Here is a 22,500-nt window from a genome sequence, read left to right on the forward strand (position 1 = left end):
CCCTTCGTCGGCCAGCTGACGTCACAGTTGTCGCCGTTTGTTAGCTGTTGGTTAGCGGTGAAGCTAGAGTATAAGTCGCGTCTTCTTTTTTATAACGTATTTACTTGAGTTAAACAACAACCATGGAGATCGGGACAGAAATAAGCAAGAAAATAAGAGTGAGTAGCAGTGTATGCTGAATACGACGTATTTAAATGGACCTACGGCCTGGTTACGGGTTACCTTGTATGCGTCGCTAGCTTATGCTAGCTACGCATATACGCGTGCCAGCGTTAACGGACAGGTTTTGATTATCAAGGCCGGTGGAGGTGGACTGATCGCCCCGTGCACGCCAGGCTGGTTGCGCAGACACGTTGGCAGCTTTTTGTTTTCGTTAAAGGAAACTTCTGTCCCAATGATCCGCAGCGCTACTTTATCGTGTGTTAGCTTTTAGTTTATGAATGTGTTCAGCTCGCGCGACATCACCTCACTGTACTTTTGGTCTGTTTTCAGGCGGCTATCAAAGGCAAGCTTCAAGAGCTCGGTGCATATATTGGTAAGTGAACAGAATTCACGCCTAGTCGTCACGGACGTGAGCTGCTTGATACTCGGATCACACAATTTACATGAAGTAATTTAACGTGTTTCTTCTCATTGCTGACTTCAGATGAAGAGCTTCCGGACTATATTATGGTGATGGTTGCAAACAAGAAAACCTCTCAACAGATGTCTGACGATCTCTCCCTTTTCCTTGGAAACAACACTTATAAATTCACAGTGTGGTATGATGAAAACTGTCAAACGTGTCTATTTCCTGTCTTATTAAATTCCACTGTGTTGTTTGTTTGGTAACATGTGAAAGAAGCATGAACCCCCAACCCCTTTGCACTTTTCAGTTATTCATTTCCACACTACTACTACCAGTTCTAGCCGTAACATGTTTTGTTTTGTTAAATTGATTTTTAGGCTACAGGGTGTCCTTGAGAAGTTAAGATCCGTTGCAGTCGGTAAGTCATGTAGAGCTCTTTTTATAATTTCAGATTGCACATAGCTTGTAGGTTTAGCATCTTTACACAAAGCTCATCCTTTCTGCCTCCGCTTGCCTACACGGTTGTTGCAGAGCCCGCATCCCTAAGTGGAAATCCGATCCAGTTTGATGGTGATACTTTGGCTGGGACGGACCGGTCATCTATCAGCGAGGACGGCAGAGCAGAGGAGTTGAAGGTGCTGACGGTGTCCAGCTCCCGCTCTGATAGGACTGAAGCGCGTGTGTCCAGTTCCGCTCATGAAAGCAGGTGCTTAATGCAAAGCTGGAATTCTCTTGTTGTCATGTTCTGACATTCAATGTTTGCCGACAATTTTCTTTAACGGCACACATGACAGACCTTGCAAATGTACAAACTTGCATACCTCTGTCTGTTATCAGGAGAGGTAGCTTGGAGAAGAGTTCCTCCCGACTTACCTCCGCGGTTAAGCCCCTCATGGAGCCGCACCCCTTAGATGCGGTTCTTGACATCAAGCCAGAGATGGATGATGATGACCTCATCGCCGAGGATCCTGTAGAGATGGGCACCAACCATGGTCGATCACGCGGCGCAGCTAGTAGACCCACAGCTGAAATCTACAGACCGGGTCAGAGCAAGTTTACAACATTAAGCTCTGCAGAAACGTGTCGATCATCAGAAGGATCCTCTCACTCCAGGCAGCAGGACAGCAGAAGTAGCAGAACCTCCAGAACCGGATCCAGCAGGGTACTGGGACTCAATGAATGTGTTCAGCAACTTTTAGTGGACATGGTGCCCGAAAGGGTGTAGGTTAGGATCCATCATGTTAATGATCTTCGTCTTTGTTCAGCAGCAGGATGAGTTGTCACGGAAGCGTAAGGCGCCGGTAGCGAGTTCAGTGGTGCGAGTGAACCGAGCGGCAGATGAGGACAGCGACGACATGGAAGAGGAGGATACAGGCTATGGAGGCAGAAGCCTTTCCAGTAGAGTGTCCCTACCCTCCAAACCTGAACGCAAGTCAGTGTCTTCTTTAGCTTTTTAGTAAACTTTGGACTTTAAAGTAAATCTCTTATACGAAAACCAAACACAAAAATGTAATTAATTCTCAGATTCTATTAATTCTTCTTGTTGACTCTAAATATTCCAGAAGGAAGTCAGTGTTAATGCCTCATGTGATATTTTTTAACGTGGTATACATTATTGAATTAGACGGCCTGCAAGGACTGTTAATAACCAAAATTATGTAGCAAATTGGATTTGTCCAAAGTATTTGCATTCAGTTAGAATCCATATTTTACACTGCAGTAGTTATATAAGACCTTTGTCACAATCCACCACTGACTGATCTTTTAAATAATCAGACAGCTAAAAGTCTTTGCTGAACTTTAACATTACTGTGGTGTCTATGGCTTCAGGCCCACTCTCCCTCCAGCCAAGCAAGCCAACAGGAATCTGATACTGAAGGCCATCTCTGAGGCTCAAGACTCGATTACCAGAACTACATCCTACCCCACAAGTATGTTTAATGGGTTGCCATGAACATTTTGTTTATTTGCTGCAGTTTAAGCATCTTAAGCAGTTGCTGTTATCCCTGACATTGTCCTTTAACCCCAGTAGCGCAGAGGAAGACTGTTCCTGTTGCACCTCGTACCCGTATGGCTAGCAGTGAGGATATGACTGCAGCCATCCAGCTGGTCCAGGAGCACCTCCACAGCCTGGCCCCCAGGGTTCAGACCTACACCTCTGCAGAGCTACCTCCTTCCAGAAGCACTGGTAGGTGAAGAGTAGAGCTGGTGCAGCCCATGGTGTGCCTTTTCCTGATAACTGCTTTAAACAATCTGCGACCTGAAAGCCAGAATCCCAGTGAGCTAAACTAATAAACAAATGTAAAATAATTTGTATTTACTCAACCGATGACTCTACTGATGTGTTTCCTCACAGCTCCAGTGAGATCTTTAGCTTCTCGCCTTCAGATGGATTTAGCAGAGAACAATGAAAGAGGAGAGCAGAGTGACTATGGTGAGTCTTTTTTGCTTTTATGGGGCTTCTTTAGATATGTGCTACAATAAAAAGTTCCTCTCGCACATGTTTTTCTTTCTACTGCGAACATGTAAAAGTAGTAACTAATTATGGATATCCCAGAAGATTCCGACTGGATTGTCTTTAGTCTCGCATCAGACTGAGATGTTTGGGATTTATTTAGGTGCTGAGGTTGCTGAGGGCAGTGATACAAAGCCGTTTGATACCCGCTCCTTTATAGTGAGCCGACCGCAGCTGGGAGAGTCTTCAACCAAAAGCCAGCCGCCTCCTCAGGTCAAAGGGGAACTCCAGTCTGCTGTACCACGCACTGTCCAGGCCAGGTACACACACACACACACACACACACACACACAGACACACACACACAGTCGCACACAAATGTAATGAGTATTTGCTGCTCTTTTTGTTAATACATGAGCGTTTCTATTTTCACACCAGTAAGGACTCTGCAAGCCCCAAGTTCATAGTGACACTGGATGGGGTACCAAGCCCACTGGGGAATCTCGCCGAGTGCGAGATGGAGCTGGATTACGTGAGACCGCCCTCAAAGGTCACCGAGGCGACCGCCCACGTCAACAGGGATTCCAAAGTCAGCATCCTTCACAGACTACAGGGGAGAGTCGCATTATCAGAAGGTGTGGGGTCTTGTCACAGTAATTCTTTACTGCAATAATACACATTTTATCTGTTGTTGCATTTCAAACAACGTACATCCTGTCCTCTTTTGACAGATGATATGATGGAGGTTGAGATGGCGGAAGAGGGTCCCGTCTCTTTAAAGAAACGTAAGGTGACGGAGCGCTGCAGGTTTTGGCCGGTCTGTAAAAGTGGAGACGAGTGTATGTACCATCACCCTACAACACAGTGCAAGTGAGTATCTCTGTAATATACTGATAATAATAACAATAAGAGTTGTTATGGCTCGCCATTCACTAAATATTTTTTGGTGATTTCCTATTTGATTCTCTAAAGGACCTTTCCCACTTGCAAGTTTGGGGATAAATGCCTTTTTGTGCATCCCAATTGTAAATACGACGCCAGATGCACCAAGCCGGACTGTCCCTTCACTCATGTCAGCCGGAGAAGCACAGCTGCTCCTCCGCCCAGGCCAGGTACTCATTACAGTGACTCGGCACAAACTGTCCCGACAACTATGATACAAACTAAGATTTGTAAGAGTGTATTTAGATTCTACGACTAAAGCCACAACATAAAGGTGATGTGAAGATCTTCTAACTTGGAGTCTTTGCGTTTACAGCAGTGCAGCCAGTGCAAACTGCCAGTGTGTGCCGCTTCTTCCCAGAGTGCAAGAAGATGGACTGTCCATTTTATCATCCCAAGGTAAAACATTATTATTATTATTATTATTATTATTATTTTTATTTTTTTTAAAGTGTGGGTGTGGTGCTCTGATCTGTCATGGTCATTCGAATATTCATGGCTTACATTTTGAAAAGCTGCAGTTTTCTTTTGCGCTCTTGCCTCCGGTCGAGACATTTTGCACCAACCCAAAGTTGCGGTCAGACTTTCTAAATGTTGGCGCCTCTCGTCCGCAGCCTTGTCGCTTCGCGGCTCAGTGTAAGCGAACTGGATGTACCTTCTACCACCCGACCACAGCGGTGCCTCCGAGACACGCCCTGAAGTGGACAAAAACACAGAGCAGGTGAGCAGATGGGGGCATTTTAAATTCCATATGGTGGACATGTAATATCCCTCGCATTAAATAATCTAACCAATGCACTAATGACCCAATACATTTTATAAAATGTGAATTAATAAAATAAGTAATGCTTTCATCCACTAATTGCTGTTTGTGTGTGTGTGTCTCTCTCTCTCTCTCTCTCTCACAGCTAATAAAGGCCAGGGAGTCTGACAGTCTGATGGTTAACATTTTAAGCTTTGGATGATGTTCGCCATCTGTGTCTATTGATTTTCATTCTTCAACTGTTGTTTCATTTCATTTTAATGTTTTGTTTGCGTTCATTTTTAAATGAATTGTTTTGTAAGCTCAAACGGTTTTTGCTCTCTCCGAATATTAAAATACGCAACAGTGAACTTTAAACGTATGTTATTTTGTCATTTATCATGTTCCGTATGATATTGGTTTGTGCAGCTGTTCACCATTGATGATGATTATTTTATTTTTTTTATGTGCAAGGATAAAGTAGTTACCAAGTCAGGATAGTTGTCGGCTGTTTTGCTCTCTACTCAAAGGATGAGATCAAGTCCCATGCAGACGGGAACGCAGAGAACATGGAACCAAATGCAAAATACAATAATCAGTTAAAAATATAACAATGTACATGGAAAGTAATGTCCTCTAGTAAGCTTAAAGATTTGATCAACATTAACATGATGTTAACTTAACATTTTAAATATAAGTTCCTTAATAGTAAACCAGGAGATGCCGACACAGATTGAAATATAATATTTATATATATTTGTATGAATATAATGTATGAGTGAAGTCAAAATTTGTATTTCGTCTACACACGTTCATTCAGATATAATATCAAGATGGAGGGTTAAAGGGAGTAAAACAATGTGTGTAATATTCTTTGGGGACAAGAGGTCTGCAAGTCCTAGTTTGGAGAAGCAGAAATACACTCTTAACTTGCATGTCACAGTAATAATAACGCAGTTATGTTGACATGAACACCAGCTGTGTATTCAGGCAAAATTATTGCTCTGTGTACAAGGTAGACTGAGCCGATAGTTATCGATGTCAACTGTTATGCAGATAAGTACATTGCATACGTTTAAAAAAGGATAACTATCAACACTCTGAGACTTAATATGTAAATAAAATGTGATCCAAACGGACACGAGCTAATTATCATCAGGTTATCTGTGATGGTTTATGGCTTCATCAGCCTTCATCTCTGCAGCAGCAGTTTGATTTAACGCCACAAGAGGCCGCAGCAGCATGATGACGTCACATTAGTCCAAGTCGAAAGGCCTATGGACGTTCCTCTTCCTCGCCGGGTGCGGTGGCGCGCGCCTGTAATCCAAGTTACTGGGAGGCTGAGTCTGGCGGAGCGTTTGAGCTCAGGAGTTCTGAGCTGCAGTGCACTATGCCGATCGGGTGTCCGCACTAAGTTCGGTATCGATATGGTGCTCCTAGGGGAGCCCGGGACCACCAGGTCGTCTAAGGAGGGGTGCACCGGTCCAGGTCGGAAACGGAGCAGGTCAAAGCCCCCGTGCCGCTCAGTAGTGGGATCGCGCCTGTGAATAGACGCTGGAGTGCAGCCTGAGTAATACAGCGGGACCCAGATTCTTTTACTCGTTTTTAATCTTCTGTTACACACCTTACATATTGACACCAAAGAGCAGCTATATCGGTGTTTCTTTATCTTCTTATTCACATGAAAAAGCCTCACTGAGCAGCTGTTCTGAGTGTCATACACTGCCTCCACCTGGAGGACACCTGCAACTACATCAACCATACTTATACTTGTAGATGACATTTCTCAGACATTCTGGCTGTGACAAATAAGCTTTGACAGTATCTGTTTTGGATTATATTCGGTATATGGCGGTCACGTGGAATACCAAATACCTGGTATTATCAGCAGCACTTGACCCTGATGATTGTCAGCCATATCAATGTTTGACTGTACAGCAGGACAGAAACCTACACTGAAAAAAGTGAAACAACTGTGTCATTCATGTAAAGTGCATTTATTAATTTGGTCTAATCAAAAATTATGGTTTCCGGTTTAAACATGTTTTTTTAATTTGCGTAAAAGCAAAAAGCACTCCCTATAGACAAAATGAAAAGCAATACTTTAAGTAAAAGTCGTATTTTCACTTTAGACCAGAGGTTTACATGTCACGTGACCACCACGTGACCATATGACGTTGCACCTGGACGCTCTCTGTGGTTTCTGATTTCCGCCATTACCTCGCTTCGCCTGAACTTCTGATGGGAAAATCGTCTGTTCTTCAAGTCAACTCATTTAAAAAAGGTAATAATTATAAATTGTGTTGTTTAAAGGGAACATGCGTTTTCCATGCATATTTATTGTTAGTGGCAGAATGTACAACTGTCTATATATTTCGCACATGTTCGATAACGTTAGCTAACGTAACGTGCGCTAACTTACATATTCTACGACTGAAGAAAAGCGAACGACAGCTAGGTTGAATAACATTTGCAAGAATGTTGACTTTTAAGGAGGATGAAACAAACGTAGCGTTAGCTAATGTAACGTTAGCGCCAGCTAGCTAACATCGCGTTAGCGCCAGCTAGCTAATGTCGCCTGTTAACTCATTTACGCCTGTTAACGTAATGCCTGCTGCTTGGCATCCACATCCCACATGGTTACAGAGCCACAGCAATCGCTATATTCTTCCTCAATGCAAGCAATGTCATTCTGCATAATAATTAGCCATGTGCTTTTCTGTTCAGGCAACTATAGCCTACTTTCGCAGTGTGGGGACAACTTAATTTCTTTCAAATACCACAAATTATACAACAAAATGAAGCTTGGAGCCTGTGGTTTTTAGTTGATAATTAAAATAACGATGTTTTACATTGTATTTAAGCCAGTAACCCTATCTTTATCCACTGGGGTGGGGGGGATTTTGTTTGATTGAACAGATGCAGATAAGTGTCTCAGCACACCTCTATTAGTACTAGATAATGAGGAACAACATTATATTTCATTCTTTCAGCTGTCAGTATTTTGCAGTATAGTACAATACCTCCAGTATGTCTAAAGCCTAATTAAATGTGTAGTGACAATTATGGATAGTGCTCTCACAAAAAACATTATTTCTCTCTTTTTCCTTTGTTTACAGGTTTGCTGCTGTTTCCTGTAGCGGTCTGACATTGTAGCCATATTGCTGAATTTGGTAAGTCACAATATGACAACTGTCAACATGTTCATGTATTTTTAAATGTGAATGACAAACCCAAAATATAATTGCAGCACTTTGCAGACAGTGTTTCAAAGTCTCTCAGACCAGGGAGGCAACACGTCAAACATGGCAAAGCAACTTTCAGACAGACACGCCAAACTTTTCAAAGAGTTCAAAGAACTACAGGTAATCAAATGTGATTATAAACATGGTGCACACATTAAGCTCACCCACATAGCCTAACATGAGTAGCCTTAGCCTAGTTTAATGACAAGCCTATGTGATCATGAGGTCACAATGCACACGCGTGTACTAAATGAAACGCAATTGATGCAAAATGGCTACATGCTGCTGGAGCCTGAGGGTGGATCTCTCTTTTCTTTCTTTCTTTTGTGAAGGAAAAAAAATATTTATTCCATGAATTAAGATTTAAAATATGAACTTTACAATTGTTCATACTTATGAAAGGAACTATGTAGTCATCTGGTCATATGCAGACAAAAGGCCTACATAGCCGTGTATAATCAATGCTATGATGGCACCATGTAGTTTTCATTAATATCTAGGCTAATATTAATGACATTTGTTAAGTGTTCAAAAATCTGGGCTGGAACAAGCTGGTAAAAAGGGAACCATACAGATGTTTTATTTATTACTATTATAGATAAATATACCAGTATCGTATTTGTGGTATCGAATTCTGGTATCGTAAGTATCGGGTAATGGGATATTTATGGCAGATAGTTATAACAAGTTATAATTTTGGTATCGTGACAACCCTAGTCAAAACTAATCAAGAAGTTACCCACCCAATGTAATGTGAATAGATTTCACCAAACAATAAATGCATACATTCAATATTAAGTCATTTACTATAGTTTTTATATATAATCATTGCATGACTGAATTGTAGATAATCATGCCATACATAAAATCACTTTCTTTGTGTTTCAAACTGTATAAACCTATTTGCCTATTCCAACTTTTTAATTATTGAAGAGTATGTGAAGATGTTCAGGATGGTGTGATCAGACTAATAACAATAACTCTAGTCAAATTTACTTAAAGGAAGAAAAAAAAAGTTCCTAACTGAAAACAAACAAGGTGCAAATGTACCATGCTGCATTTGTAAAAAAAAAAATGATTACAAGGCAATTGTGTAAACGGGTCCTTTTTTTTTTTTTCCTAGTCTTCCGATGAATGTGGAAATGTAAAGACTGGTACTTCTGTTTCACGAAGATCAGAGCATCTTAAACACTATAAGCTAGAACACAGACATTACGGCCGCCGCCATTCCTATCCGTGCATCCATTTGAACGGTCCATGTACCTGCAAGACCTGGAATGCACTTTTGAGCCACTTGTCAAGATGTCATCAGCGATCCTCAAAAACTGAACGGACCACCTTTTAAATGTCTGTTGTGCAATTACTGTGAACTTTCTAATTTAAAAGACTATTTTCAACATATAGCACAGCATCTAAAAAACAGTGAAACAGTTGTTTGTGTTTTTCAGGGGTGTTCATACGAAACAAATATTTATGGTTCATTTCGAACTCACAGAAGCAGAAATCATAAGGGTTGTTCAGTAAATGACTTAAAGTCAGGAATACTTGATAAACAGGAGTCAAGTTTAAGTCTTTCTGTTGACGGTAATAATTCTGGCAGTATCCAGATTGATAGTGTTGGTACTGAGCCGTCAGATGATTTAAGTACAAACGATTTAGGTGACTCTAGTTTCAATGTTCAGGAGTTAAACGACTTGCCATATAATGTTGAGATCAAAGTTGCCTCTCTCTTACTGAAGCTAGAACATATTTATCTTGTGTCTAGAGTGACTGTTGATGAACTTTTGCAAGAGTTTGATTATTTAATATGGACTGCTCACACTCAAAAAAGTGGATGCCTGGTACCTGTAACATTATCGAGCTTATGGCTTGGTCATATCTAGTCCTAAAGAACTACGGCTTGTTGGTGTGGATGAACTGACAGATCCCTATCCTTTGGCTCACTACATAGTTGGACAGCGTATCATCTCTCTGAAGAGATACATTCATGCATAAGGTTGTATATTAATGAATTTGTGAATATGAATTTGATGTTATGGCCAATGCTATGACACTAATATTACTGTTTTCATTCATGTTTTTAACAGATCCTTTTGGATGGGCTGACATGGCAGTGAAAAGACCAGCCAAGTTGCGAGTGATTCTGGATTCTGATGACACCAGGAAGCTAATTCTGCCTGATGGAATTCCAGAGACAATAGAGCAGATGTTGAATGAAGTCAGAAAAGTATGTGAGTTGAATGGGAATTTTAGACTGCAGTACCAAGACAGAGACTTTGGAGATGCCCTTGTAAACTTAACGCACCATTCACAATGGTGAACGCACCATTAGTATACCAGTTTTAATTTCCTGTATGATATGAATTTTTGAGGTGAAAAATGGCAGTTTTTGTCTTCAGGGAGGAGGAGGATCGCCTCCAGCCGCCACACGACATTGGAGTTGTTATCGATGGTGTGAAAGTCCTTAATGATTTGCCATCAGTAGCGCATGCATGTGCTATGTTATTTGGGCTCATTTATGCTCTAAACTTGAGCTACCCAAGTGACCTCAAATACACTTTTGATGCTCTGCAAAAAATAATCATGGAGATTGAACCAAAAAAGATGACGCGCAGAGTGTGCACTCTGAATCTCAAACTCTAAATATTGGACCAATGAAAAGACATTTGGATACAACATGTGTTTTTGTTCTGTTATATAACTTGTATTCAAATACACTCCACGATAATGGAAGGTAAAGAAACAGACTTTGTTTGAAAAATGTTCATTTTGTATTAATTCTGCACACTGAAAATGTGAAAAATGCTAAATTCACGACAATTCAGTAGCACTGGTAATGTTTTTGTTACAGTGGGTTATGCACAAACCCTTGTTCAAAGGGTTTAACCCTTGTTATGCATGTTATACATGTTTGTTATGCACAACAAAGGATTTAACTCATTATGCACAAACCCTTGTTCCAAGATTGGACACTAGCAATTTAAGAGATGTAACCATATTGTTCATGTCAAGATTTATGTTGATCTTTTGTCAATATTTTGTTTATTATTTAGTGTAAACTAAATTACACTGATTGTAACAAAATGTTTTATACTCTAGCAAATGTGGCTTTTGTCCATGGTAAACGTTTTAAGTTGTAGTATATGTATGTGTGTGTGTGTGTGTGTGTGTGTGTGTGTGTATATATATATATATATATATATATATATATATATATATATATATATATATATATATATATATATATATATATATATATATATATATATATATATATATATATATATATATATATATATATATATATATATATATATATATATATATTTTTTTTTTTTTTTTTCATTCATTCATCCATCTACACAAAGTAACTTTTTTTTTTACTTTGGACTAAATTAAATTTCTGATTATTGTGTAATTGCAATGATAGTTTGTACTAAAACAGAAATGTAACTTGAGATTAATAAAATAACCTGTAACAAATTAGTGTTTAAATTAGTTTTAGTCCAAAGTAAAAACGTTGCCTGTATGTAATAGAAAATATAAGGTTTTTCCAAATTGAAAAATAAAGTTGTTTCAATGTAAAAAAAACTTTGGTTTGTAATTATTTTACTTTGTGTAAATGTAATTTTTTTTTGTCTTTTTCAAAAGTAATAATTTGATTTTTATCTAATTAAAATTTTAGGTTTCAACCAAATCAAAAATATAATTTGAGAAAAACTAATAAATTTAGGTGAAGTAAAATTGTTGCAATACAAAATATTAGGTTTTTCCAAATTAAAAAATTAAGTTGTACCAAAGTGAAAAAATTGACTTTATAATAAATAATAATTTTACTTTGTATGAATGTAATTTATTTACTTTATATTGAATCAAAATGTTAGGTTTCAACCAAATCAAAAATATAATTTGAGAAAAACTAATACATTTACTTGTAACAAATTAGAGTGATTTTTTTTTAGGTTAGTCCAAAGTATCATTTTTTTCAGTGAATAATAGTGTCTGATATATAATACCTGTATAGGCTATATCATAGTACAGTTATAAATAAATAGACCACTTCCTTTCACTCTGTTCTTCGACTGTAACCTAAACTTGCCGTACGGTTTTAGGCCAACTGTATTTTGTGATACTTCTTGAATGTCTTCAGATTGAGTCGGAAAGGACCAAATATTATAGGCTAAAATACAATAAATACTTTTATTAATAGTTATAGGAAAGTAATAAACAGAAAACATTCAAAGGGACATTTTTTAGCATCGTGAATAATTTTATGTTTGAAACCCAAAGTTTATTCTACTGATAAAATTGTCTGTACTTTCACATCTGTGAAAATTGTAATGCAGGACGTTAACATAGAGAAGCCTATTTGAGTTTTATTTTATGGACTTTCATCACTGTTGATAATTGAGGTGAAAATGTTCAGTTGAAAACTATTATATAGGTCATACACAATGTGTGTGAGTAAAAATAAATGTGCTTTGGATGTATAAAAGTTGATAACCACAACAACCTCTCAGAGGGAAAATCTTCATATACTGCTAGCCTAATAAATGAATGATAACAATGTGCCAGTAGTACATATTATTCATATGTGCATTATAAAAACACATTTAAAGAGAAACTCAAATAACAAAAACAAAATGTAATCTATTTTTAACACAAATAGAGTGAAAAGTAAGTTAAAATAGTCTAAATTATTAAAAGCTAAATGGACCGACGTGAGTCCCGAGGCACAACACCGGAGGCAGGCAGAAGGGAGCAGATCCCCACACCCCTAGAGAACTTCTTACCGTCCTCGGCCCCGTCGAGCTCAGCCAGCCTCTCCCCACCCGGTCCAAGGAACTCACCACAACGGAGTTCGCTTACACTTTTTCCCTGTACCGCGACGTCATCTGCTCGGCCCTCCCCGACCGCAGGCCCGAGCTCGACAATTACTTGACCCTAATTTTCAACCTAGCCTTGCGGTTCGGCAACAACGGGTTTTTACACCTATCACGTCCTGTTCGCCGGCCGGGTGCAGCAGTTCAACCAGGGCACGTACTGGGGAACCCTCGACCCAGAACTGTACGGCAGAGTCTTCGCTTCCCGCCCTTCCCTTAACTGCGAGCTCTGCGACGCTCCATCCCATCCAGCCTCCACGTGCTTCCTTTCAACACCTCGGCCACAACCCCCAGCTCCCTGTAACCAAAGCCCCACCTTCCACCGCAGCTGGCCTCCCGCAGCCCGTCCCACCGCCCCTAAACCAGCCACCCGCCAGCCGACCACCTCCCGCCCTCCCCCCAAGGACGCAGACCAGAGAGGAAGACCAACATATCTCCTCAGATCCTCAAGGAGTACGATCCAGGACCTTCTCATGGGACCTCAGATGTTGCTTCATAGAGAGCAAGTCCACAGGAGGCGACAAGTGTTGGAGCGCATTATAGATGTGATGAAGCTCATCGGCCAAAGAGGTTTGAGCTACAGAGGCAAGCAGGAAGAGGCAGCATGCACACTTGATGATGACACCATTGACTATGGTAACTTTTTTGGAAATGATAGTTTTACTGGGAAAGTATAGTATCAATGACCACAAATGCATTCACTGATCAATTAGGCAAACTGTCAGGCAGATCAGTACATAGATGTTAGACTTGAAGAAGTAAAATACATTCTTAATTAAAGAGCAATGATAACAATTTGTCAAAATTGACACATCTGTAGATTCTGACAAATTCATAGATATGCTCTGTGTACAAGGGACACTGGGCCCATAGTTATTGATGTCAACTGTTATGCAGATAATAAAAATAACTATCAATATTCTGAGACTTTAATTTGTCAATAAAATGTGATCCAAACGGGCACAATTAGCTAATTATAGTCAGGTTATCTGTGATGGTTTATGGCTTCATCAGCCTTCATCTCTGCAGCAGCAGTTTGATTTAACGCCACTAGAAGCCGCAGCAGCATGATGACGTCACATTAGTCCAAGTCGAAAGGCCTATGGACGTTCCTCTTCCTCGCCGGGTGCGGTGGCGCGCGCCTGTAATCCAAGTTACTGGGAGGCTGAGTCTGGCGGAGCGTTTGAGCTCAGGAGTTCTGAGCTGCAGTGCACTATGCCGATCGGGTGTCCGCACTAAGTTCGGTATCGATATGGTGCTCCTAGGGGAGCCCGGGACCACCAGGTCGTCTAAGGAGGGGTGCACCGGTCCAGGTCGGAAACGGAGCAGGTCAAAGCCCCCGTGCCGCTCAGTAGTGGGATCGCGCCTGTGAATAGACGCTGGAGTGCAGCCTGAGTAATACAGCGGGACCCAGATTCTTTTACTCGTTTTTAATCTACTGTTACACACCTTACATATTGACACCAAAGAGCAGCTATATCGGTGTTTCTTTATCTTCTTATTCACATGAAAAAGCCTCACTGAGCAGCTGTTCTGAGTGTCATACACTGCCTCCACCTGGAGGACACCTGCAACTACATCAACCATACTTATACTTGTAGATGACATTTCTCAGACATTCTGGCTGTGACAAATAAGCTTTGACAGTATCTGTTTTGGATTATATTCGGTATATGGCGGTCACGTGGAATACCAAATACCTGGGTATTCATATCTCTGTATGGCATGTGATATATTCAAGGTACTTTACTTTCTACACCTCCACTCCCTCTCAGAGGTACATGTTGTACTTTTTACCCCACATTGTCTGACAGCTATAGATACTTTTCAGGAATCTATTTTTCCAGTTATTCAGTGAAAACCATGTATTTGGTGATTTTTTTTTTAGGATAAACTTAAGAATAACGTGTTCTATTATGGGTTGAAGAATTATCCTACTTCTGAATCAGAATCAGCTTTATTGGCCATGTATTTGTGCACATACATGGAATTTGACTCCGGTTACACGTACGCTCTCGGCGTGAAAATAATATGGTCTTTCATGTCAATGCCAAAAAAGTTGCAGGACACTGCAGGGAATCGAACCCCATCCCAGTAAAACCAGGATCAGAACAATCTTTTCTGGCTTCAGTGCTTTGTAGCTTGTCTTGATACTTTTCATGAGGTAGATGACGCTACTCAAGCATTTTAATCAAACCGTCAGTTCAATTTATATTTTATATTATACACATATTATACACACGTCAGGCTTTCACAGTGCTGTAATGTCGGTGGTGTACTGTAACATCAACGTTTTGACATTGGCTGTTGTATGTTTAAATTAAAGACTGTGTTTTAATAGGTATATTAAAATTATCGACAGATAGTGATACAAATCTACCTGAACCCTACTGCCTTCCTTTGAACACAAATGCGGTCATTCGCATATCAAGTGTTAGTTTCCAGCAGCTGGTGCTATCAAAGTGTTGCTCTTAATCCATGATTTTAGGACAGAGTGACATTTGATATTTGTGACAGAGTTACAGATTATCAAATGGATCATTTGTGGACCAAACATGCTGTTTGGTTGATGATGATGAGGAAGTGTTGCCTCAAACTAATACAAACAACATTCTTTCACATCAGAAATGTTTCCTGTCGTAAATCATTTTAAAACAAAGAGCAACCTAAACCACCAAACAGGTGACATTTGTGGTTGACCAAAAACTATGTTATTGGCCAATATTAACCAAACAAAAGTAAACCAAAAACGTAACCAAACTATATATCTGCGATTGGATTAAAGTAACTTTATGTCAGCATCATACTTAGGACTACAGTACATACATATCTCCTGAACATATCTTTTTTTACAGACTGGACTTTATTGACTCATAAATGACCTTTGCTTTGAAGTGAACAATGTGTTCAGTATATTTAAACATGTGTAGGCTACCGATGTTATTTTGACGGTCTTCACTTTCCCTCAATAATTTAGTTCTTATTAGAAACCTCCCACAGTCATTTCCAAAGAAGCAACACCACAAAGGAGGGCATCTCAGTTTGCTATCTCAATAAATGGCCCTTCGGGGGTTTTTCCAACTAAGCGGGGGCCAGAAGAAGAAGAGAGACTACTGTTGAGAGCAGTCAAGTGTTCTCATGAGCCGTCCCCTCTACTGAATGTGACTCAGGATGGACGTGAGCGAGCGCGTCCATCTTGAACTCTGTTTTATGAGCTTGTTTCATCAGGCCTGTTTTACAGCCTCTCGGGGGGCTCGATTGAGCTCCTGATTAAAAAAGGAACAAAAAGCTCCCTTTGTTTGAATAATCTCCAGATGGAATAGCTATAGGTCACTGGAAACATTCGTCATTCTGATATCAAATAGATAAATAAATCATTCTTCTTCTACACATTTTTTTTGGGGATCAAAATCCTTTCAACATTCATGAGATCTTGTAGTTTCTGAGGAGCTCAAGGCTTGTCATATCCCGAGCACCTTGAGGTCCTTTAAGATCCAGAAATGAACTCCTTGTGTTGTGTTTGTGCTTGTGGTTTTAGCAGAATTTGACTAATCAGCTTTTCTCCTCTTTCTTTTTCTTTTACAGCCTCAACTCTTTTGGACAGCGTTAAATGCCAAGTATTAGAAATGTCTGGCCGTGCCCGAGCTCTTCAAAAATTCCTGTGATGGTAGAACATGTTTTTGTGTGGGAGGGCTGTTCTGCCAAGCAAAGCTGTTTTGGTCCTGATTCTTTTTTTCTTCTTCTTCTTGTTGCATCACCAAATGCTACTTCGTGATGGGGGTAAACAAGAAAATAATACAAGAAATCACACATGCGGCTTCGCATGACCTTTTAATAACGCTGATGCCACACCACCACGGTACACAGTCGGTGAATATTTAACCTCCTCAAACTATGCATTTTCTGGAAGATTCCCCACACTCCTTCACTACGTCACAGAGACATTTAGAGTGAAAGGGTGACGAGGGGATTCGAGGTGGGGTTTTGGTGGAGCCCTCGACGCAGCCTCACCTTATTGCAGCTGGCAAGAAAACGTGGTGCACTTCTGGAAATTACCATGAAGTGTGAATACTCAGTCATCCATGTGGAGTTTTAGGATGCGCTGTCTCTTGGGGATTTGGTCGAAACATATCATAAATGGCTGCTAAAACAAAAGAGGAAGGGAATGCCCAGGATGTCTAATACCCCTAATCACACAAGAAAAAACAGTTTCAGCGACGTTAATATCTGTTTTTTAGGAGAAAGTTTGCCACTATACCAAACATTAGGTTCGACATACAATAGTATTGATCTTACATATAGTCAGCTAGGTAAGTAGTTGACACTTTTTTCTGAAACTGGTAATACCCACCACCTTTGTATTTTAATTATAACCTAAACCCCCAATATGTTATTTTTCTGGAGTTTACAAGATGACCTTATGTGCTTTAACTTTCCATCAGACATGTGACTTCCAGTCTAATGCAACGTACCCAGATTCTTACCAGAAGCCACATCAGATACATCTAATTAGGCAAACAGCTAGTCTCACAGTGTGTGTGTGTGTGTGTGTGTGTGTGTGTGTGTGTGTGTGTGTGTCAGAGAACGAGAGAAAGAGAGAGAGAGAGAGGGGGGAGAGATAAAGCGAGAGAGCGCGAGCGAGAGAGTGAAAGAGAAGGAGGAGTGACAGAAAGGGAAAGAAAAGAGGGAAGAAAGAGACTCATTAAGCCAAGTTCTTCTTAGCACTCGTTCTGCTATACAGAGTCTCTCTCTCTCTCTCTCTCTCTCTCTCTCTCTCTCTCTCTCACACACACACACACTAAAGAACACAAAGCAGAAGTGGACAAAGACACACGGTTTCCGTCGCCGCGGTTGGCTATGGCTCAGGGCTCTGACAGCAATGACACAAGTTACAAGTCCCCATCACCTGGAAGCAGGCCGGTAAGTGTGCTCTTCCTCGTTCCCTCTCAGCAACTTGTTTACATCCGACTTTACTCTGAAGAGCTGTAGATTAAATACAAACCCTGTGGCTGAAACCCTGGTCGGATTTCTCCCAAATGTGTGATTGGAGCGAGTGATGCATATTTCGTGGGCTGCCACTCACCGCCTGTCAACGAGAGGTTCTTCTGCCTCCGTCGGCTCTCTTCACAGTTTCTCAGAAGTGTTTCATGCACACATGGGCTGCAGTCGTGACTCGCCTCCACTCGAGGCTTTCGTCAATTGCAAAATGTATCACTTGTCCAAGTTGTTGGGACTCCTTTGTTTCAGCAAGTTCCTCAAACTGTGAATGATGGGAGAGCTGTCAGGAACAGCCAGCGTGTTAAGTGCTGTATCATTATTTATTATTACTAATGTACGTGTCCCTGCACGTGAGACTTGCTGCACATGTGCCAGTCCCCTTTGCACATTGCTTGCTCATTCTCTTGTGCAAATCAAATGTTTTATACAAGTTACATGCTGGGAGCGTCACTCGTACGTGGATAAAGGAGTTTTCAGCTGCATCCTTTTGCTTCTGGGCTTTAACGGACAATCCAGAAGACGTTAGAGAGTGCATTTTGTAATCTCTTTGATGTATAACTGACATTTTGGAGTGGATTAGTTATTACGATACCAAGAAAATCGAGTGTTCGAGACACGAAACAGGGTGTGCCTTGTACCTAACCGGTGACTCAGCCTCTCCCCCGAGCCTGCCCTCCACATTTAGTGTCAAGTTGAGCCGACTTCTGTCCAACTGTCATTGAGACAGACGACGCCTCCATTTCACACATGAACCTCACCGGCAGCAGCCGGTGACGCGCTCAGTCTGGTCTTCACTTTCTCAGGTTCAGGAACATCTCTCTCGGTTTGCCACTTGATGTGTGTGTGTGTGTGTGTGTGTGTGCGTGTGTGTGTGTGTGTGTGTGTGTCACGGCGCACGCCAGTTAATTGTCGACCTTTGTGCGTTATCAGAGCTCCTCGGACGATGCGAAGAAGGTGATGCGGAGAGAGAAGAACCGGATCGCGGCTCAGAAGAGCAGGATGAGGCAAACTCAGAAAGCTGACAGCCTGCACTTGGTGAGGAGGCTTCTCTTTGCAATATACACCTCGCTCTTAAAATATATTTGACCTCAAAAGCAATGCATTGTGATATGACTGTTCCTTGATGAAGTACTGCACATATTTAGCAAGGATGGGAAACTGAAGGATTACTCTGGATGCACACGCCTTATTTCAAGCCCCAACTGCACTGCTGGTTACAAATCAGACTATACAGGTGCATACCAGAGGATGTTGAGCAGCATTAGTGAACATGTTTCTGCGGCCATAAGTAAGGCTTTTGGGAACAGCCTCTGGGAATGGCCTTGCACTATATTTACGAAACTCTTATACCTGACCATGTGGCGATGTGTCATGGCCTCTGTCGAGCTGCCCACTTGGACCGCCGCCGCTCTGTGTGTTTGCAGAAGCTTAAGGAATAAATTAGCACGTGTGGGCAATCACTCCCTTTTTGCAGCAGAATCCAGCACTAGAGATTGCAGCGCCGATGACAGAAGGGCGTTCGGGACGGCCACTTTATCCGATGCCCTCCGTTATTCTTCTCATGCTGCTAATTCTGCGTCGTGATCGGTAGTCTGTGTTTATACTTGTTTGACTGGACACATAAGGAGTCTTTTACTGAACTAAAACATCTATAAAAAAAAGAGCGCAGGCCTTTCTCAGATCTTCTTTTAACTGGCTCAGGAACACAATGACCTCTCAGCCGATGATGCAACTATCTCACGCGTCCACCTGCAATAACTCTCCATGCCGTCACACCAGCACACATTTCAACATGCTGAGGCCTTATCCACATATCTGTGGGACTTCCTCGTTCGAGCTCAAGCCAATTTGATCAGTGTTGCATTGTACTCTTGTCACCGGGATGTTTTCAGAGCAGCTGTTTCTGTGAACTTCATCCGATAAAGTCAAGGGAGTTTGACCTTCAGAAAACCCACGCTGGCAGATAAGGAGTTTTTAATACGTGAGAACCTCCCCGTGAAGTGTAAAACATCCATGTCTTTCAAGTGTGTCAGTCACAGAGAGCACCAGGGGACCACAGAACACATTCTGTGGTTTCTCTGTCATCGTCTTGCTAGATAAACAGGAAGGCAAATTTTCCTTCTCTGTGACACCGTGGCTTATTTCCTGTTTCTTCAGTAGTATTTTTTTCTTTCTTCTTCTGCGTAAATTGTATACCGTGGGCAGGAGGGGAGAAAAAGGCAGTCACTTCTGGTAAAGCGCTGATAGCAGTGGGCTGTATTTAGCTAAGTGACGCATGTACACGGGGTTTGCCCAAAGGTGCTGTGACAGAAAGGACCCACAGCTCAGCGTTATAATCGTTCGGCCATGGTGTGATGACCTTTTCGTTCACCAAGTGGAAGGTTCCCCCCTCCTCCGTCCTATTCCCACACCTGAAACACTTTTTTTTTCTCACACACACAGTTTGCTCTACTTTTATGATCTTCGTGAGAGCTTGTTTTGGAAAATGTACTTTCATCATCTAACTTTTGATTTGTGGTACTTTCTGTGTGAATCAGTATTCACAGGGTTGATGTTGAAGGACACTGCCACTTTAAAAACATGTTTTAAATAAAGTAGCTCAGGAAAAGTTAGGCATGTTGAAGATTTTTAATGTGTTTTTATGAACTCACAATACATGTCTTCACTCATGTTCAGTATGGAAATGAAAACCATTTGAATATAAAGTTACACGTTCCTTTAAGACTGTGGAAATGCTTTTATTACTTAAGTTCTGGTGTGTGTTTTTCTGGTAATACAAAACAGTTGCACAGGTGTGATAAATAACATGAATTATGGCCCTGTTCCATTAAGGTGGGCAGGGTTCTGGGAGTGTATTGAATAAGACAATAATTAATTTATTTCATCAGTTACTGTGTTTATTACCCTGCTATGTAAAAGTGTAAAAGGCCTATTTCAACTGTTTTAACTGCACACAAATACAATGTGTTAGCCTTTTAACCCATTTAAAAGTACATTTACTCTTCAAGTAGCATTTGTGCAAAATATTGAAATGTACTCATATTGAGCATCACGTCTACAGTACGGTGGCGCTTTGAGTCAAGGACTGAAGCCGGCACGCTAACATGCTTACAATGGCAATGCTAAGATGCTAAAGCTCATCTTTCATAGTTTATAAAGTTCACCGGCATGATCGTGTTTGCTGAGTGAGAAGCTGATTGAAAAGACATTCGTTTGCCACGTATTTTTTATCATAAACCAATGTGTTGCACAGATTCAAACTTTGGCCAGAAGATGGAAAGCAGATAAAAAGTCAGAGGAGAACCAAAGTTATGACATGTTATGCTAAAGGGAACATGAGTGGGCCGATATACTGGCACGCCATCCAGAAGTTATTGCGGAGAAATTGAAGTCAAAACCACAAATGTCAGCCTCATTATGATGCTAGCTGTGAGCCAACCGACAGACATAAGGGAAATACATTTTTAATAGATTAATATGTTCAGGGGTTAAATATACTTAAATGTGTGGTTAAAGCATTAACATATGCAAAGAGTACTTGTGTGGAAACCGGCTATTATACTGCTTTCATGTCATTTGCGCACCTCACAGTAAAAAAAAAACCTTGCATCACTAATAAACAAACATGGTGTCCCTGTGCGTTGGCAGGAGAGTGAGAACCTGGAGAAGGAGAACGCCGCCCTGAGGAAGGAGGTGAAGCAGCTGACGGAGGAGGCCAAGTATCTGTCCTCCGTGCTGAGCAGCCACGAGCCTCAGTGCACCGGCCTGGCTCCTCAGACCCCCGACCTCCTCTACCCTCCCCATCACAGCAGCTACCACCACCAGCACATCACCGTGCCACACTACCAGCACTGACCCGAGCGGCCACCGAGGGCGTGCTGCGAACCGACGACTGACCTCAATGGAGAAAAAGACGGACTGGGAACGTGTCTGTGTGTGTTGATCATTGTTCTAAAACATGAACATTAACATGACCGGCCAGTACGTTTGCCAATCAATGACAGTACAGACCCCATGCTGTCAAAAGCAGTGTTCAAAACTATTTATTGTTGCTTGTGTTCATCTCTTTGCTTTCACCTGATTAATATCAGTGATCTGTATGTGAACTTAAATGGTTACGAACCAGTCGATGTTTACATTGGGAGAAAAAGAACAACCTACTGTGTGTTCGGGTGACTCAGGCGGTGCAGGGTTTTTGTACATTTTGAGTGTCATGGAGAGCCCCTTTTGTCATCTCGTCATGTTTTACTTTCTCGTGTTTATGAATGTGTTTCAATGTGTAAGTGTAGATCGATAATGCTCAGGAGATTTTTTTGACAGATTTGATTGTGGACAAAGAGAATGTAAAGTCGAGAGTCCTAAGAAAAAAAAAATCCTTCAAAGATACGTCTGTCCAGTGAGGAACGGGCATTCAACGAGTCTCGACTTGTGTACTGGTGACAATGCTGATGTGGGAAAACATATATTTATTAAATGTGAAGCCTTGTAGGTGATACTTTCTGACCTTCACATGGTTGTTATTCATGTCTTCCTGCAGTGTTTGTCCTTGTCTGGCGAGCAGACTGTGTGAAATCTGTACTGGTGTTGATAACAGGGGGACACGTGACAACACATCTCCATGTGTTATTTCTCTGACGAGGGAATCCCTAGATGGCACTGTTCACCAG

At 41.2% G+C, this 22,500-nt stretch overlaps 2 protein-coding genes and 1 long non-coding RNA gene across 7 annotated transcripts; all 3 read left to right on the forward strand.

Annotated features, from left to right (window-relative positions):
• The first annotated feature begins 6 nt into the window (after positions 1-6).
• zc3h14 (zinc finger CCCH-type containing 14) lies at positions 7-5,085 on the forward strand. Of its 5 annotated transcripts, none has more exons than XM_034528031.1 (17): positions 7-158; positions 493-535; positions 647-761; positions 946-986; positions 1,100-1,274; positions 1,406-1,730; positions 1,834-2,000; positions 2,399-2,499; positions 2,598-2,756; positions 2,925-3,002; positions 3,187-3,343; positions 3,462-3,658; positions 3,755-3,893; positions 3,996-4,135; positions 4,282-4,364; positions 4,580-4,686; positions 4,874-5,085. In XM_034528031.1, the coding sequence occupies exons 1-17, from the start codon at positions 123-125 to the stop codon at positions 4,875-4,877; spliced, it is 2,067 nt and encodes a 688-aa protein (XP_034383922.1). In that variant the 5' UTR covers positions 7-122; the 3' UTR covers positions 4,878-5,085. The 5 variants fall into 5 exon arrangements, with proteins under 5 accessions (XP_034383922.1, XP_034383925.1, XP_034383924.1 ...); XM_034528034.1 differs by having other exon boundaries at positions 16-158; positions 3,244-3,343; XM_034528033.1 differs by having other exon boundaries at positions 16-158; positions 2,601-2,756.
• A 1,798-nt stretch (positions 5,086-6,883) lies between these two features.
• On the forward strand, positions 6,884-11,119 carry LOC117727360. The gene is made up of 3 exons (XR_004609038.1): positions 6,884-6,991; positions 7,827-7,880; positions 10,040-11,119. It is a non-coding gene; the product is annotated as an uncharacterized LOC117727360 (long non-coding RNA).
• A 6,300-nt stretch (positions 11,120-17,419) lies between these two features.
• On the forward strand, positions 17,420-22,342 carry batf (basic leucine zipper transcription factor, ATF-like). Its single transcript, XM_034527292.1, has 3 exons — positions 17,420-17,755; positions 18,764-18,868; positions 21,482-22,342. The coding sequence occupies exons 1-3, from the start codon at positions 17,693-17,695 to the stop codon at positions 21,686-21,688; spliced, it is 375 nt and encodes a 124-aa protein (XP_034383183.1). The 5' UTR covers positions 17,420-17,692; the 3' UTR covers positions 21,689-22,342.
• The last annotated feature ends 158 nt before the right edge of the window (positions 22,343-22,500 follow it).

Source organism: Cyclopterus lumpus, chromosome 24 (assembly GCF_009769545.1).
Source record: "Cyclopterus lumpus isolate fCycLum1 chromosome 24, fCycLum1.pri, whole genome shotgun sequence".
Taxonomy (NCBI): domain Eukaryota; kingdom Metazoa; phylum Chordata; class Actinopteri; order Perciformes; family Cyclopteridae; genus Cyclopterus; species Cyclopterus lumpus.

What these genes read in the sequence shown, in the direction of transcription:
- batf (XM_034527292.1), top strand. Translation starts at nt 17,693, where the DNA reads ATGGCTCAGGGCTCTGACAGCAATGACACAAGTTACAAGTCCCCATCA. An exon ending in CATCACCTGGAAGCAGGCCG is followed by an intron (nt 17,756 to 18,763) that starts GTAAGTGTGCTC and finishes GTGCGTTATCAG; the next exon opens with AGCTCCTCGGACGATGCGAA. An exon ending in AAGCTGACAGCCTGCACTTG is followed by an intron (nt 18,869 to 21,481) that starts GTGAGGAGGCTT and finishes GTGCGTTGGCAG; the next exon opens with GAGAGTGAGAACCTGGAGAA.
- zc3h14 (XM_034528031.1), top strand. Translation starts at nt 123, where the DNA reads ATGGAGATCGGGACAGAAATAAGCAAGAAAATAAGA. An exon ending in AGAGCTCGGTGCATATATTG is followed by an intron (nt 536 to 646) that starts GTAAGTGAACAG and finishes TGCTGACTTCAG; the next exon opens with ATGAAGAGCTTCCGGACTAT. An exon ending in CCCTCCAAACCTGAACGCAA is followed by an intron (nt 2,001 to 2,398) that starts GTCAGTGTCTTC and finishes CTATGGCTTCAG; the next exon opens with GCCCACTCTCCCTCCAGCCA.